This window comes from Podarcis vaucheri, assembly GCF_965113315.1.
Source record: "Podarcis vaucheri genome assembly, chromosome: 2".
Lineage (NCBI taxonomy): Eukaryota > Metazoa > Chordata > Lepidosauria > Squamata > Lacertidae > Podarcis > Podarcis vaucheri.
Window position 1 is genome coordinate 124,876,700 of NC_138760.1, and position 16,953 is coordinate 124,893,652.

General features: G+C 48.0%; 1 protein-coding gene across 1 annotated transcript; it reads left to right on the forward strand.

Annotated features, from left to right (window-relative positions):
• Nucleotides 1-328: 328 nt before the first annotated feature.
• On the forward strand, nucleotides 329-14,490 carry LOC309524914 (uncharacterized protein; the record flags this gene model as incomplete). Its single annotated transcript, XM_082210146.1, has 3 exons — nucleotides 329-1,051; nucleotides 8,873-8,951; nucleotides 11,144-14,490. 3 exons carry the CDS (start codon nucleotides 329-331, stop codon nucleotides 11,863-11,865), a joined length of 1,524 nt encoding a protein of 507 aa, XP_082066272.1. The 3' UTR covers nucleotides 11,866-14,490.
• Nucleotides 14,491-16,953: the final 2,463 nt, after the last annotated feature.

Consider the following 16,953-nt stretch of genomic DNA (forward strand, 5'->3'; position numbering starts at 1 on the left):
TTCATTATCTCCTCCATTCTTTCCTTTCTTTCCCCACCGCTACAATTTTGTGCTTTGTGACCTGTACTCAACAGGACCACTTGCAAATGACGGCTGGCTGAAGGATCCCTTAGTCAAACGGCAGCATCTCCATCGTCCCACACGCCTTAGAATCACAGAACGGACGACGGAGCCAAGGAACCTTCCTCTCTCCCTCCCTCTCTCTCCCTCTCTCTCTCTCTCTCTCTCTCTCTCTCTTTCTTTCTCTCTCTCCCACGGCAGTTGGTGTCCAGGCCAACGGCCGCCACTGGAGCTCAGGCAGGCCTGAGATGGGATAAGGCCCCTACCGATGGCCTCCAGGAAAGCCGTTCCGAAAGAAGGGGGTTCGCCGCCAGCCCTGCGCCTCCAGACTGTTCGAGAGCCCCGGGTGAAAATGGAGGAGAAGAGCCTGGCCTGCGGCGCCAAGCCAGCTGAGGGGGCGAGGAAAGGCCCTCGTTCGGCACCCGCCGCTGGCACCCGGGAGTTCCTGCGGCGGGTGACGCCGCAGCAGATCAAACAGGAGCCGGACGAGGGCTTGGCCCAGCGCTGGGAAGCCCAGTGGCAGGAGTTCCTGAAGGTGGTCCAGTCCCCTCACGCCGGGTGGGGCAGCCCGCCGCTGCCGGAGTTGGTGGCCTTCAAGGACCCCAAGGGCTTCCCGGCCTCGGGAGGGGCAGCCCCACAGGGCTTCGTGCGGGGGGGCGGCTGGAAGGTCAAGGAAGAGGTCCTAGAGGAAGATGCGGCGAGCGCTGAAGCCCAGCGCCACCGGTTCCGGCACTTCAGCTACCAGGAGGCCGAGGGGCCGCGGGACGTCTGTGGGCGGCTCCGGGAGCTGTGTCACCAGTGGCTGAAGCCGGAGAGGCACACCAAGGAGCAGATCCTGGAGGCGCTGGTCCTAGAGCAGTTCCTGGCCATCCTGCCGTCGGAGATCCAAGGCTGCGTCAGGGAGCGCGGGCCGGAGACCTGCGCCCAGGCGGTGGCCCTGGCTGAGGGTTTCTTGCTGAGGCAGCAGGAGGCGGAGAGACCCCAACAGCTGGTGAGAGGAAAAGTGGGGAGGAAATGAACAAAAAAATCCCTTCTTGGGTCACATTCATGCCATATTTATTTATTTATTTATTGAATTTATGTACCGCTCTATGGCTCTGTGGGTTAAACCACAGAGCCTAGGACTTGCCATTCAGAAGGTCGGCGGTTTGAATCCCCTTGACGGGGTGAGCTCCCGCTGCTCGGTCCCTCCTTCTGCCAACTTAGCAGTTCGAAAGCACGTTAAAGTGCAAGTAGATAAATAGGTACCGCTCTGGCGGGAAGGTAAATGGCGTTTCCGTGTGCTGCTCTGGTTCGCCAGAAGCGGCTTAGTCATGCTGGCCACAAGACCTGGAAGCTGTACGCCGGCTCCCTTGGCCAGTAAAGCGAGATGAGCGCCGCAACCCCAAAGTTGGCCACGACTGGACCTAACTGTCAGGGGTCCCTTTACCTTTACTGCTCTATACCCAGAGGTCTCAGGGCGGTTCACAGAAAAGATATCAATATATAAAATTCAAATAAAAACAATTAACTCAGTATCACCCCCCCAAAAAAGGGCCACATTTTAAATAGGATGTCAATCAGGTCAACCAAACACCTGGTTAAAAAGGAATGTTTTTGCCTGGCACCTAAAGATGTGTAATGAAGGCGCCAGGCGACCTTCCCTGGGGAGAGCATTCCACAGATGGGGAGCCGCTGCAGAAAAGGCCCTGTTCTTGCGTTGCCACCCTCCAGACCCCTTGAGGAGGAGGCACGCGAAGAAGGGCCTCAGAAGATGACCTCAGGGCCTGGGCAGTTTCTTATGGAAAGAGTCGGTCCATGAGGTATTGCGGTCCTGAGCCGTTTAAGGCTTTATAGGTCAAAACCGGCACTTTGAATTGGGCCCGGAAACTAACTGGTAACCAGTGCAGTCAGACCAGGATTGGTGTAATATGCTCAGACCTTCTTGCTGAGGTGAGCAACTTGGCCGCTGAATTCTGCACTAGCTGAAGTTTCCGAACCGTCTTCAGAGGCAGCCCTACGTATAACACATTGCAGTAATCTAGCCATATGTTTAAAGCACTGTGATACCACTTTAAACAATCATGGCTTCCTTCCCAAAGAATCCTGGGAGATGTAGCTGAGAGAGTGCTGAGAGTTGTTTCTGACAGTAAGCTGTTTGATAGTGGAATGGGAGGTTGTGGACTCTACTTATTAGAGAACTGGGCCAAAACAAACAAGATGAATTTTAACAGGGAGTAATGTAAAGTATTGCACTTGGGCAAAAAAAATGAGAGGCACAAATACAAGATGGGTGACACCTGGCTTGAGAGCAGTACATGTGAAAAGGATCTAGGAGTCTTGGTTGACCACAAACTTGACATGAGCCAACAGTGTGACGCGGCAGCTAAAAAAGCCAATGCAATTCTGGGATGCATCAATAGGAGTATAGCATCTAGATCAAGGGAGTAATAGTGCCACTGTATTCTGCTCTGGTCAGACCTCACATGGAGTACTGTGTCCAGTTCTGGGCACCACAGTTCAAGAAGGACACTGACAAACTGGAACATGTCCAGAGGAGGGCAACCAAAATGGTCAAAGGCCTGGAAACGATGCCTTATGAGGAACGGCTAAGGGAGCTGGGCATGTTTAGCCTGCAGAAGAGGAGGTTAAGGGGTGATATGATAGCCATGTTCAAATATATAAAAGGATGTCACATAGAGGAGGGAGAAAGGTTGTTTTCTGCTGCTCCAGAGAAGCGGACACGGAGCAATGGATCCAAACTACAAGAAAGAAGATTCCTCCTAAACATTAGGAAGAACTTCCTGACAGTAAGAGCTGTTCGACAGTGGAATTTGCTGCCAAGGAGTGTGGTGGAGTCTCCTACTTTGGAGGTCTTTAAGCAGAGGCTTGACAACCATATGTCAGGAGTGCTCTGATGGTGTTTCCTGCTTGGCAGGGGCTTGGACTCGATGGCCCTTGTGGTCTCTTCCAACTCTATGATTCTGTGATTCTATGATCCTTGGAGGTTATTAAGCAGAGGTTGGGTGGTCATACATCTGATCCATCCCAGAAAACATGCGCAACCCCCAGGGATGATGGGAGTTCTACTTCAAGAGCAGCTGGCGCTCCAAAGGTCCCCCAAGCAGTGTTTGAAATTAGCCAGGCGCCAAGCGCATTTTGCACTTCCCCATTGACCATTTGTGACCAATTGCATTCCTGGGAATCATTTCATCTGGAATGTTTTCACCCACTAGAAACACATCCTGGAGAATTCTTATCTGTTCTATTTTATCTGCACCATCAGAGTGAGTTTCAGGAACCAAAATGCTTTTTCTGTGCCGCCTGAGCAGGAGCAGTCACCATTAAGAAAAAGAGGATTAAGTCCATTAGGATATGCAGAGGATATTAGAAATAAATTTAAGGAACCGCAGAAAGAGGAGGAAGGAAGTCAATTTTTGAAATGTCAAAAATGATTGTGAAATCAGTGAAATGTATAAATCTGAAAAGTACAAATAAAAATTTGAAATCAGAAAAAGAGGTCAGAAGAGGCCTATATATATATATATATATATATGCAGGTTTTGGTGTCTTCGGGTGTCTTCCCGTGTAAGAGTCGGGGTGTCTGTGCGACGTTTCGACGAGGTCTCACTCGTCATCTTCAGGCTGGTGCTTTCGGCTTCTTGTTACTGGAACAGAGCAGAGTCTGGTGTTTGAGTTCCTATAAATACTGTTGAGGGGTGTGGTGTATAGCCTCCAACGTTCTGGGCAGAGAGGAAGTTCCTAGATTAGTGTGCCTTTTCTTCTTTTGTTCCTTAATTACTTGAGGGATATCTTGGGTGATTTCATGAGTGATATTCTGAATATCACTGGGTGGGTCATTAAGTGTAGATTAGTTGCTAAAGCTTTCGTGTCTTGACCTCTTGAGCTTGTGAAGAGTTTTTCTGAGAAGATGGCTGTGCTGCATTTAGTTGTGCTCTGGCTTGGCTTCGTGTATAGGGGCGAGCTATGGTTTTGTGCCTTGTGCCAGCCAGATCTGTGTAGGGATTGCAGGGGGGTGCAGCATCCGGAGGTGCCACTATAGTTTGGTTACTGGATGGAGTCTGTAATATGTCTGTGGAGAGGGTCTGGGTTTGGGTCTGGTGTGGTTGATTGGTGACGGCGTTCTGTGTGCCTCTGGTTCTGGTGTCGGTTTTTGTGGGGAGGGCTAATTTCCAGATGTCTGGCAGGCGGGACGTGTCGTCACGCTTGTTCATGTTGTGAGGGTGTTTCTCTATCTCGATGGCTTCCATGATTATTCTCTTGTGGTGATGTTCCATGTTAAAGAGCAATTTGGAATCTGCAAAATTAATTTCGTGTCCTATTTCTTTCATGTGTTGGAAAAGAGAGGAAGTTTTTTCTTCTTTTTTGACGGCATTCTTGTGTTCTGCGATACGTGCATTTATTCGTCTGTTTGTTTGTCCAATGTACGTGGCTGGGCAGACTTTGCAGGGTATTTCATAGACCCCTTGGTTTTCCAGCTGGATTTTGTCTTTTGGGTTTCTGAGGATATTGGCTATTTTTTGGTTGGTGCAGAAGGCTGTTTTGATATTGTGTTTATGGAGGATTTTGCTGATTTTGTCTGTAGTGCCCTTGATATAAGGAAGGAGGGCCATGCCATTGTTTTCTTCTGTGTCTTGGTTTTTGGGGGGTGTTTCTTTTTGGATTAGCTTCGTAACCCTGTTTTTCTGGTATCCATTGGCGATTAACACATTTGAGAGATTCTGTAACTCAGTTGTCAAGTGGTCTTTGTCAGCCAGGCGTTTGGTTCTGGAGATGAGGGTCTTGGCTACGGAGTTTATTTGTGCAGGGTGGTGGTGTGATTGTGCATGTAAGTAGCGGTTGGTATGTGTTTTTTTCCGGTAGATAGTGTGTCCTAGGGAGCCATCAGGTTTTTTGTAGATTAGGACGTCAAGAAAGGGGAGTTGGTTGTTGTCTTCTATTTCCATAGTGAATTGTATTTTGGGGTGTAGGCTGTTGAGATGTGTGAGGAAGCTATCTAGTTTTTCTTTCCCGTGTGGCCAAATTACAAAGGTGTCGTCAACATATCTGAGCCAAAGTTTGGGTTTGTGTTCTGACTTGTCTAAAGCATTGGTTTCAAAGTGTTCCATGTACAAATTTGCGATGACCGGTGAGAGGGGTGATCCCATAGGTGCTCCTTCTATCTGTTTGTATCTTTGTCCATTGTGGATGAAGTACGTGTTGGTTAGGCAGTGGTTGGTCAGGTCCAGGATGTATTTGGGGGGGTTGTATTTGTTTTGAATGGCTGTCAAGGCTTCATTAATGGGCACTTGAGTGAAGAGAGATACAACATCGAAGCTCACAAGTAGGTCATCGGGATGTAGGTATTGTTTCTTTATTGTTTCAATGAACTGGAAGGAGTTAGTAACGTGTGAAGCGATGGATTCTGCATAGGGCTGAAGTTGCTTAGCGAGAAATTTAGCGAGATTTTGTAGAGGTGAGCCTATGGAGCTGACTATTGGTCTGAGTGGTGTTCCTTCTTTGTGTATCTTGGGGAGACCGTAGAGTTTGGGGCATCTGGATGATTTTTCTCTGGGGATGATTCTTAGCTGGATTTCTTCACTGATAGGAGAGGCTTTTATTTTGGATTTGGTGGTTTTTTCCAGATAGGTGGTGGGATCTGTTTTTATAGGTTGGTAGGTAGGGTCTTGGAGTAGATTTGATAGTTTTGCTTGGTAGTCCGATGTGTTCATTACAACAGTGGCGTTGCCTTTGTCTGCTGGGAGAATGATTATGATTACGGAAAACATCATATGCGGAGTCGAAGCTAGCCTGACCAAAATCGACCCAGATGAAGCCAATAAAATCAGACTTGAAGTCACCAACATCCTCTGCTCCAGCAAACCACCCAGAAGCAATTTACACAAAGAAGAACAGAAAGCACTCACCAACCTGAGGAAAGACAACAACATAATCATTCTCCCAGCAGACAAAGGCAACGCCACTGTTGTAATGAACACATCGGACTACCAAGCAAAACTATCAAATCTACTCCAAGACCCTACCTACCAACCTATAAAAACAGATCCCACCACCTATCTGGAAAAAACCACCAAATCCAAAATAAAAGCCTCTCCTATCAGTGAAGAAATCCAGCTAAGAATCATCCCCAGAGAAAAATCATCCAGATGCCCCAAACTCTACGGTCTCCCCAAGATACACAAAGAAGGAACACCACTCAGACCAATAGTCAGCTCCATAGGCTCACCTCTACAAAATCTCGCTAAATTTCTCGCTAAGCAACTTCAGCCCTATGCAGAATCCATCGCTTCACACGTTACTAACTCCTTCCAGTTCATTGAAACAATAAAGAAACAATACCTACATCCCGATGACCTACTTGTGAGCTTCGATGTTGTATCTCTCTTCACTCAAGTGCCCATTAATGAAGCCTTGACAGCCATTCAAAACAAATACAACCCCCCCAAATACATCCTGGACCTGACCAACCACTGCCTAACCAACACGTACTTCATCCACAATGGACAAAGATACAAACAGATAGAAGGAGCACCTATGGGATCACCCCTCTCACCGGTCATCGCAAATTTGTACATGGAACACTTTGAAACCAATGCTTTAGACAAGTCAGAACACAAACCCAAACTTTGGCTCAGATATGTTGACGACACCTTTGTAATTTGGCCACACGGGAAAGAAAAACTAGATAGCTTCCTCACACATCTCAACAGCCTACACCCCAAAATACAATTCACTATGGAAATAGAAGACAACAACCAACTCCCCTTTCTTGACGTCCTAATCTACAAAAAACCTGATGGCTCCCTAGGACACACTATCTACCGGAAAAAAACACATACCAACCGCTACTTACATGCACAATCACACCACCACCCTGCACAAATAAACTCCGTAGCCAAGACCCTCATCTCCAGAACCAAACGCCTGGCTGACAAAGACCACTTGACAACTGAGTTACAGAATCTCTCAAATGTGTTAATCGCCAATGGATACCAGAAAAACAGGGTTACGAAGCTAATCCAAAAAGAAACACCCCCCAAAAACCAAGACACAGAAGAAAACAATGGCATGGCCCTCCTTCCTTATATCAAGGGCACTACAGACAAAATCAGCAAAATCCTCCATAAACACAATATCAAAACAGCCTTCTGCACCAACCAAAAAATAGCCAATATCCTCAGAAACCCAAAAGACAAAATCCAGCTGGAAAACCAAGGGGTCTATGAAATACCCTGCAAAGTCTGCCCAGCCACGTACATTGGACAAACAAACAGACGAATAAATGCACGTATCGCAGAACACAAGAATGCCGTCAAAAAAGAAGAAAAAACTTCCTCTCTTTTCCAACACATGAAAGAAACAGGACACGAAATTAATTTTGCAGATTCCAAATTGCTCTTTAACATGGAACATCACCACAAGAGAATAATCATGGAAGCCATCGAGATAGAGAAACACCCTCACAACATGAACAAGCGTGACGACACGTCCCGCCTGCCAGACATCTGGAAATTAGCCCTCCCCACAAAAACCGACACCAGAACCAGAGGCACACAGAACGCCGTCACCAATCAACCACACCAGACCCAAACCCAGACCCTCTCCACAGACATATTACAGACTCCATCCAGTAACCAAACTATAGTGGCACCTCCGGATGCTGCACCCCCCTGCAATCCCTACACAGATCTGGCTGGCACAAGGCACAAAACCATAGCTCGCCCCTATACACGAAGCCAAGCCAGAGCACAACTAAATGCAGCACAGCCATCTTCTCAGAAAAACTCTTCACAAGCTCAAGAGGTCAAGACACGAAAGCTTTAGCAACTAATCTACACTTAATGACCCACCCAGTGATATTCAGAATATCACTCATGAAATCACCCAAGATATCCCTCAAGTAATTAAGGAACAAAAGAAGAAAAGGCACACTAATCTAGGAACTTCCTCTCTGCCCAGAATGTTGGAGGCTATACACCACACCCCTCAACAGTATTTATAGGAACTCAAACACCAGACTCTGCTCTGTTCCAGTAACAAGAAGCCGAAAGCACCAGCCTGAAGATGACGAGTGAGACCTCGTCGAAACGTCGCACAGACACCCCGACTCTTACACGGGAAGACACCCGAAGACACCAAAACCTGCATTCCTGTACCCGTGAAAATCTACGAAAGCATATATATATATATATATATATATGATAATGATAATAATAAATTTTATTTATACCCCTCCCTCGGGGCGGCTAACCCCAGTAAAATTACAATAAAAACATAATGGGGGGGAACCAATTTAAAATACAGGTTAAAATGCAATTTAAAATGCGGCCTCATTTTAAAAGTAGCCCGTAGACTGAGCGTCAGACTGAGTCCAAGCCAAAGGCCAGGCAGAACAGCTGTGTCTTGCAGGCCCTGCGGAAAGATGTCAAATCCTGAAGGGCCCTAGTCTCTTGTGACAGAGCGTTCCACCAAGTCGGGGCCAGTACTGAAAAGGCCCTGGCCCTAGTTGCACTGTCCTTGGCTCAAGTGACTTTTCTTGTTTTAAGTTCTCAAGTCCTTAACATAGCTCAAAGCTAACCTAGCCTAAACTAGTCAGAAAATCACAGTCAGTCCATCATTTGAAAAATAAGACTTTAGAGCTGTCTTGCCCCCAAATAGTGACTGTAACCTTGGTTGGGCTTGCTGGGAGTTATAGTTCAGTACCCAGAGGGCCTGAGGTCCCCTACAAGCAGATCTGTTGCTCCGGCGAAGGTGGCTGGGTTTGTCCAAATCTCTTTGTGCTTCACTTTTAACCAGCGCCCCTTGTTCGCAGGTTCTAGATTCCTTTGAAGAAGTGACGGTGAATTTCCCGAGGGTGCAGCAAGTTTGCCTGGGAGCTTCTCGGAAACAAGGTAAGAATGGGGGTGCCCGGCTTGTTTCTTCGTTCCAGGTGGGGTGGCCGTGTCAGCGGCAAAAAGGACATAGGGGGATGGACTGGGCAGCAAGGGCATTAAAATACAGAAGGCTAAAGAGGTATAAAAGAGAATTGCTGAACAGCAATTAAACAACAACAACAACAACAATTTATTATTTATACCCCGCCCATCTGGCTGGGTTTCCCCGGCCACTACAATAGAATTAAAGCAAGATAAAAACGGATTTATTTTTTATTTATAGCTAAAAAAACAGCACAGTGCTATTTAAAAAGCCCATTCACTTGAAAAATTTGGTCAATCTGCAAAAGCCTGTTGGGCTACAACAATCTTCTCTTGCCAGTGGAAAGACGACAAGGAGAGCCAGTCTGTTTGATCGTTTCCTTCCTTTCTTAATTAAATTGGTAAGGTTCACAGGCTGGGAAGGACTTGCCCAAAAAATTATTGACAGCTGCACGAGTTGTTATAGCTAGGAAGTGGAAGGGGCAAGGTGAATATCAAATGGAAGAATGGTATAAAGAGGTGTGGGATGTGGCCACTGATGATAATATGCGCGATTAAGGTAAGACGGGGAATACGCAGGAGAAATGATTCTGAGGAGATAGGGAAGGTGTTTGTAGAATTTGTACTGTTAAAATGGAAAGGGGTCAAACCATCGCAAGAGGTGTTGAAATTTTGGGAAGTTGGATGGTTACGATGGAATGGTCTCAGTGGTGGGGTGCACATATTTATTTCATTTCTTATTTATTATTATTACTTTGCCAAAATAATAAATATAATTATTTTTTTAATAATATAAAATAAAATGGCAAATTATTATTATTATTAAGCTGCAGAATATAACTCCAAAGAGAGCCAATGTGGTACCCTCAGCCTATGCACAATTTCTATCAACTGTAGTCTCCATATTCTCCACTCCTAAACCACATTATCCTACACAGCAGTTCTGAAGTTGAGCAGGGGATAGACTAGATGGCATCTAAGGGCCTTCTTCAAACTCTTGTGATTTAATTTTTTAATTCATTTGCATTCCTTTAACCCCCACCACAACCATGCAAGTCCGGGTTAGGCTGAGAGACAGGGATTGTGAGCTTCGTGGCTCAGCGGGGATTTGAACCCTGCTCTCCCAGATCTTACTCCGGCACTCTTAATTGCTGGCTTACCGATTTATAATTTTGCGGTTTCCCTCCACTCTTTTTTTTAAATAAAAAATATATATCGTTATTAATTTAAAATAAATACATTTATGAAAAACAGACGTACAAACAAGTAAACAAACATACAACGAAACAAACAAATAACAGAAAAATCAAACAAACCACCACACTATAAGATAGTAGAGGTAAAGGAACCCCTGACTATTAGGTCCAGTCGTGACCGACTCTGGGGTTGCGGCGCTCATCTCGCTTTATTGGCTGAGGGAGCCAGCATACAGCTTCCGGGTCATGTGGCCAACATGACTAAGCCGCTTCTTGCGAACCAGAGCAGCGCACAGAAACACCGTTTACCTTCCCGCCGGAGTGGTACTTATTTATCTACTTGCACTTTGATGTGCTTTTGAACTGCTAGGTTGGCAGGAGCTGGGACCGAGCAACGGGAGCTCACTACTTTGCTGGGATTCGAACCGCCGACCTTCTAATCGGCAAGTCCTAGGCTCTGTGGTTTAACCCACAGCGCCACCTGCGTCAAACAAACATGCAATCAAACAAACAAATAACAGAAAAATCAAACAAACCACCACACTATAAGAAAAAAGAAGATTAATATAATTATCATAATATATACTTCTGGTATTGAACACAATTACCGTATTTTTCGCTCTATAAGATGCACCAGACCACAAGACGCACCTAATTTTTGGAGGAGGAAAACAAGAAAAAAAATATTCTGAATCTCAGAAGCCAGAACAGCTAGAGGGATCGCTACGCAGTGAAAGCGGCAATCCCTCTTGCTGTTCTGGCTTCTGGGATAGCTGCGCAGCCTGCATTCGCTCCATAAGACGCACACACATTTCCCCTTTTTAGGAGGGAAAAAGTGAGTCTTTTAGAGCAAAAAATACGGTATAAAATTTATAGAAATTTAAAACTGACTTCCAATTAACCTCACTGTACTTTGTCTCTCCATTACTTTATACCTCCACTTTATATCTCCACTCTTTTCTTTGGTTCCAGCGGGGAGCAGGCTGCTCAGCGAACAGGAGAGGGAGGTCCTTCTGCAACAGCGGGAATATCTCGAACGGGAGAACCCTGGCGGGGCGTTGGCGCCAAAGCCACGCGGGAGCCTCTCTCAGCACCGCGAGCTGGAGAAGGCCTCTGAGAACCAGCTGCGGGTGGAGAGGCACCTGGCCAAGCGCCCGCCGGAGGCCGTCCCATGCCGGGTGGGCTACAAGGACCTCGGCGAGATCCTCTTCCAGGAGAACCAGCGGCAGAAGCGGTGCGTGGTCCTGCGCCGGAGAATCCACACCGAGGAGCGCCTGTACAAGTGCCAGGACTGCCGGAAGAGCTTCGACCACCGCTCGCACTTCATCCGCCACAAGAAGATCCACACGGGCGAGAAGCCCTTCCAGTGCGCCGACTGCGGCAAGAGCTTCAACCGCAACTCCAACCTCACCACCCACATGAGGACCCACACGGGGGAGAAGCCCTACAAGTGCGCCGACTGCGGCAAGAGCTTCCGCTGGAGCTCGGACTTCATCGTCCACGAGAGGACCCACACGGGCGAGAAGCCCTACAGCTGCGCCGACTGCGGCAAGGCTTTCCGGCGCAGCTCCAACCTCACCGCTCACGAGAGGACGCACCGGGGAGAGAAACCCTACAAGTGCTTGGACTGCGGGAAGAGCTTCACGCGGGGCCTCTACCTCATTGCGCACAAGAAGACGCACATGGGCGAGTGAGGGGCGTGGTTTCTCCGGGGGTGGGTGGGGTGTTTCGGCATGACCCACATTTTGGGTGGGGTAGGGGGCCGGCTCCGGGCTGCACCCATCTAGCAAGGCAGCGATACAGGAGGGCTGTTTCTTCAATACCCTGCGCGGCAGCTTCCTGGAAGCATCCGATTGGCTGGGAACCCGGATGCCAGACTTGGACCATTTGGTCAGATCCAGTGAGCTCTCCTTGCGTTTTCTTCGTGTGAAGATAAAACCAGGCAGCTGCGTCTTCGAACTGCAAATGGCCGGGCCTGCTTTTGGACAGTTGGCAACCTTCCCCTGCTCTAGGCAGTTGCCTCATACCAGGTCGTGCTATAAGTTGGTCTAGTTCGGTATCTTCCACTCCAGAGAGGGGAAACAGATGAGGCTGGACTCCCAGATCAGCCCCAGGCAGCCTGGTTCAATGGTCAGGGGCGACCAGAGTTGTTATTACAGCGGAACCTCGGTTTTCGAGCATCTCAGAAGCCGAACAATTCGGAACCCGAACGCCGAAAACCCAGGAGTGATTGCTTCCGTTTTCGAACACGCCTTGGAAGTTAAACGGCTTCCAAGGCGCGTCTTTTCATTTCTTCCCATTGACTTTGCAGCCAGCCCATTGATCCTCTGTTTTGGAACGTTTTGGGAGCCCAACGGTCTTCCAGAACGGATTACGTTCAAAAACCGAGGTACCACTGCATTATTATCGTTCCAAATTGTATCGCCTTCCACGCATGCAATGTACGAAATTCAAGGAGAGCAGCAGAGAGGTGGTTTAAAAAGACACAGACCAGAACATGAATTTAAAAACCCCAAACCACACACTTGCTACTTCAGGGAGCGTGCAGCCCCGTTCAGGGCAGGCAACGTAGCAGCTTCCTGGACCGGAGAACCTCTCACTTTATTAACCCTCCTCCTCCCTCCCACCGCATCCAGGCCCCAGTCCTGGGCCTTCCTGGCCATTCCCGATTCAGATGTTTCAGAGAGACAGAGTTAGGCATGCAAGCATGGATGCTTTCGTTTCGATGCCTGTGTTGTGGGGCGGTTGGACTAGATGGGGTCCCTTCCAATTCTGTGATTCTATGACAGCTGTCATAGTCCACGCTGTTGTAGTCCGATGGCGTCAGGAGGGCCATGCGCCCATCAATGCCAGCTCTGACCAGCAGAAGCTCTCCAGGCAGAACATCTTCCCTATCACTGACTCCTGGAGCCGGGAACCTTTGGCCCTCCAGGTGCCACAGAACTACAACTCCCATCAGCCCCAGGTGTCACTGTCCAATGGCCAGGGGTGGTGGGAGCCGTAGTCCGGCGAGACTTTGAGGGCGCCAGGTTGAACGCCGGACCTTCTGTGTGCAAAGGAGTCCAGCTAAAATTCCTTTGCTAGACCGTGGCAAATCTCCTTCACCCGCCATTTTGGGGGAGGCATCAAATTCAGCTTTCATTTTAAAGAGAAAACTTGTGTGACAAAAAGCAAAGTGTGTTAAGGGTTTAAAAGTTTGTGGGCAAAGTCTGGAGAAGCCTCATTAGCTAGAAAAGGGAGTCCGTAGGGTTTCTAGCGGCTGTCTGTCATGTGGCCGAGAAGTGGGATAAATTTCTGCCGTGTATGCGAATATATGCAAAGGAACTTCCACTTTTTGGCTACTGAGGCTTAACGTTAGCTTCTTGCTTTTAAAAAATACGACACTGCCCTGATTTGGCTGAAACGACTGGGCTTACGCAGGAGGAAGCTAATCTGCCCCAAACAATGTGCCGCTAAAAGCCAATTTCAGCCCCCAGATTTATTACTATTTATTTATACAGTGCAATCAAAAGTACACCACGGTTTACAAAACTCAGGCAGGTTTTTGGCAACTGGTTGTAGCTAATGCTCCTGGTGGTTAGGAATAGAAGCTGAACACCAGATTTTTTTTGGGGGGGGGTGGGAATGGAGGAAAGACAAGGTGAGTGGGCTGTTGCCTTTTTTTGTTGCCTCTGGGGTTCTTGGAGATGTCATAACTGGCTACTCTGGGAAACGGATGCTGGACTTAAGGCCTTTGTCCTGATCCAGCCTAAAATTTTGAGAAGTGAAGATGACCAGTTGAGGTGGGTGGGAGCCAGGGAAAGTGATGGAAAACGTGGACACCACAGCGCCCCCTTTCCCCCCTCCACCTGTGAAATGGGTCTAAAAAGCGAAGCAGCCCGAGAGGGTCGGAATTGCATCTCACCCCCAGAACTCGGCACGTGAGAGAATCTCTCTGGACCTTAAAGGACGTGGGCTAGGCCCCTTCCGTTGCATCCCGAGATAGTCCCACTTATATCCAAAACCAATGTAGTCAATATTTATGCCTTGTATTTTCAAACACTTGCTCTTTCTTCTTCTGCCCCCTCCCCCTTTCTCCTTACCTGAGAATTTCCCTCAGGTTTTCAACCTTTGATTCCCAGGCAATGTTAACTTCCCTTAGGTGGTCTTGTAATAAATTCTTCCCTCTTTATGGCGACATATATTTATCTCTGTATATCTATATACTTGAAAAATGATGGCTGAGTGTATCTCCTACCTTCGTTTGTTTGATTTTTTTAAAAAAGACAACTAATAATAACAACAACAGCAAGTCGAGATTAAACATTCTTTTTTCAGTCTGCTTCTGCGCCTGGGGTGTTAACCGCGGGAAAACTGGGTAGTGATAAAGTGGGATATCAAATCCAAACTCTTCTTCTTCATCATCTTCTTCACATCTGAATCTTCTTCATCTTCTTCACATCTGGCTCTGATGTTATCTCAGCTGGAGCAAAGTTGCATCTCTCTCCCAGCGATTTGGCCACGCTCTCCCCATCGGACTTGGGCAGATCCACAAGCACAGCACTGCCTTCCTGTTGCACCCGCCGCTCTGCCATGGAGCCCCACCGGTCAGCAGGCCTACCATTCCCTTCAGGCTCCTCGACGCCGCCGCCATGTTTCTCCCCGGAGGCGCCCCCCCCCACCGCATAGTTAAACTATGGAACTCAGTTTATACTGCTTCACAATTCCTTCGGAGGCTAAGCGTAGGGCCTTTACCTGTGCCCGTCTCAACTGTTTTCCTACAGCAGTTCTCTTGGGTCGTTATTCCAGAGTTCTCATCGCAAATAGAACATGCTCTTGTAATGACACGGCCCCGGAGACTATGGAACATGTAATGCTCTTCTGTCCCAACTGGACAGATGAAAGATCTTGGTTTTTAACTCCCCTCGTGAACAAGTTCCATCTCCCAATCCAGCCTTGGATAGTGTCCCTTTTTTTGCAGGATTCTGATTGCTGGATTACCGAGATGACAGCTAACTTCCTGCTTAGTGTGATGAAGAGGAAAGCGGCACTAACTTCTTCCTTAACACCACAGCTGCAGTCGACACGCCGCACAATCGAACGAAATTCCAAGTAGCCTTATTGTACAAGGACAATCGAGTTAGGACAAATCTGAGGAGCTGAAGGACCCTTTAACGGTCCTCCTCCAGCCTCAGCAGTTTTTTTTTTTTTTTACCTTTACCTCCCCACCCCCATTTTATGTTGTTATTTTAATGTATATCATGCTATGGCCACATGGCTAATGCAATATATAAATAAATACTATTCAAATTAAAAAAACAACTCAGTTCTGCAGGAGGCAGTCACAACCACCAAGGTGCTATTTTCAATTAGAGAAAAAGCTGAGTTAAGGAGACACGATTGAAGTTTTTTAAACCTATGCATGGAGAAAGCAGGTGGATTTTTCTCCCTCATAACACTAGAAATCATGGGCATCCAATGAAGCTGAGGGACACTCTGCCTATCTTCAAGGACCCTTCGCTTTGACAGACTGGCCCCCCGCCATGGCAAAGGTGGGCCAAAGACCAAAAATATAGTGAGGCCAGGTTGAAGTTAAGGCCGACCACAGAGGTGGAGGGACTGCATGCCTAACTGGGGCAGTAGGAATGGAATGGAGTATCCCTGAGGGAGAAGCGGAATGGAGTATCTTGGACGGCATGGCAGGCATACTAAGAAGCACAGCACACACTGCAATGTTTTCTTGCAGGGGAGCCCGTCATTCCACAAAACTGGCATTTCTATTTATAATTCTCCTGACACAGAGGCAGCTAGCTCCACTTAAATGTAGGGGCTGTTACTTTGGGTGCACTGGAGAATGTCTGGACACCATGGCAGCTCAGAGAAAATCTCCCTGTTCAGAGGTAAAGGTAAAGGGACCCCTGACCATTAGGTCTAGTCGTGACCGACTCTGGGGTTGCGGCGCTCATCTTGCTCTATAGGCTGAGGGAGCCGGCGTACAGCTTCCGGGTCATGTGGCCAGCATGACTAAGCCGCTTCTGGCAAATCACGGCAGCGCACGGAAACGCCATTTACCTTCCCGCCAGAGCAGTACCTATTTATCCACCTGCACTTTGACATGCTTTTGAACTGCTAGGTTGGCAGGAGCAGGGACCGAACAACGGGAGCTCACCCCGTCACGGGGATTCGAACTGCCGACCTTCTGATCGGCAAGTCCTAGGCTCTGTGGTTTAACCCACAGTGCCACCCACATACCTCTGTTCAGAGGTACTATACCTTTAAGGGGCAAACATCAAGCATCAACTTGCTGCGTTTGCTAGAGGAATTGTATGGATTGGAGCAGGGGTCAGCAACCTTTTTCACCTGGGGGGCGGTCCACCATCCCTCAGACCATGTGGTGGGACGGACTATATTTTGGGGGGAAAATGAACGGATTCCTATGCCCCACAAATAACCCAGAGATGCATTTTAAATAAAACCACACATTCTACTCATATAAAAACACGCCGATTCCCGGACCATCCGCAGGCCGGATTGAGAAGGTAATTGTCTAGATCAGTGTTTCCCAACCTTTTTTGGGCAAAGGCACACTTGTTTGATGAAAAAAATCTCGAGGCACACCACCATTACAGCCCCGTGACGTCAGCGCGCAGCGTCACGCCGGGAGGGACGCACGAAAGTGTAAGTTTCAATTTTTCCCCCTCCCCCTTGCTGGGGAACCTCCAAGCTTTGGGGGTGGGGGGGGAGGAGGCAGCAAAGCGAGGCAGGAAGGAGAGCGCGGCTTGGCTGGGTGAGCTTTGGCAGGG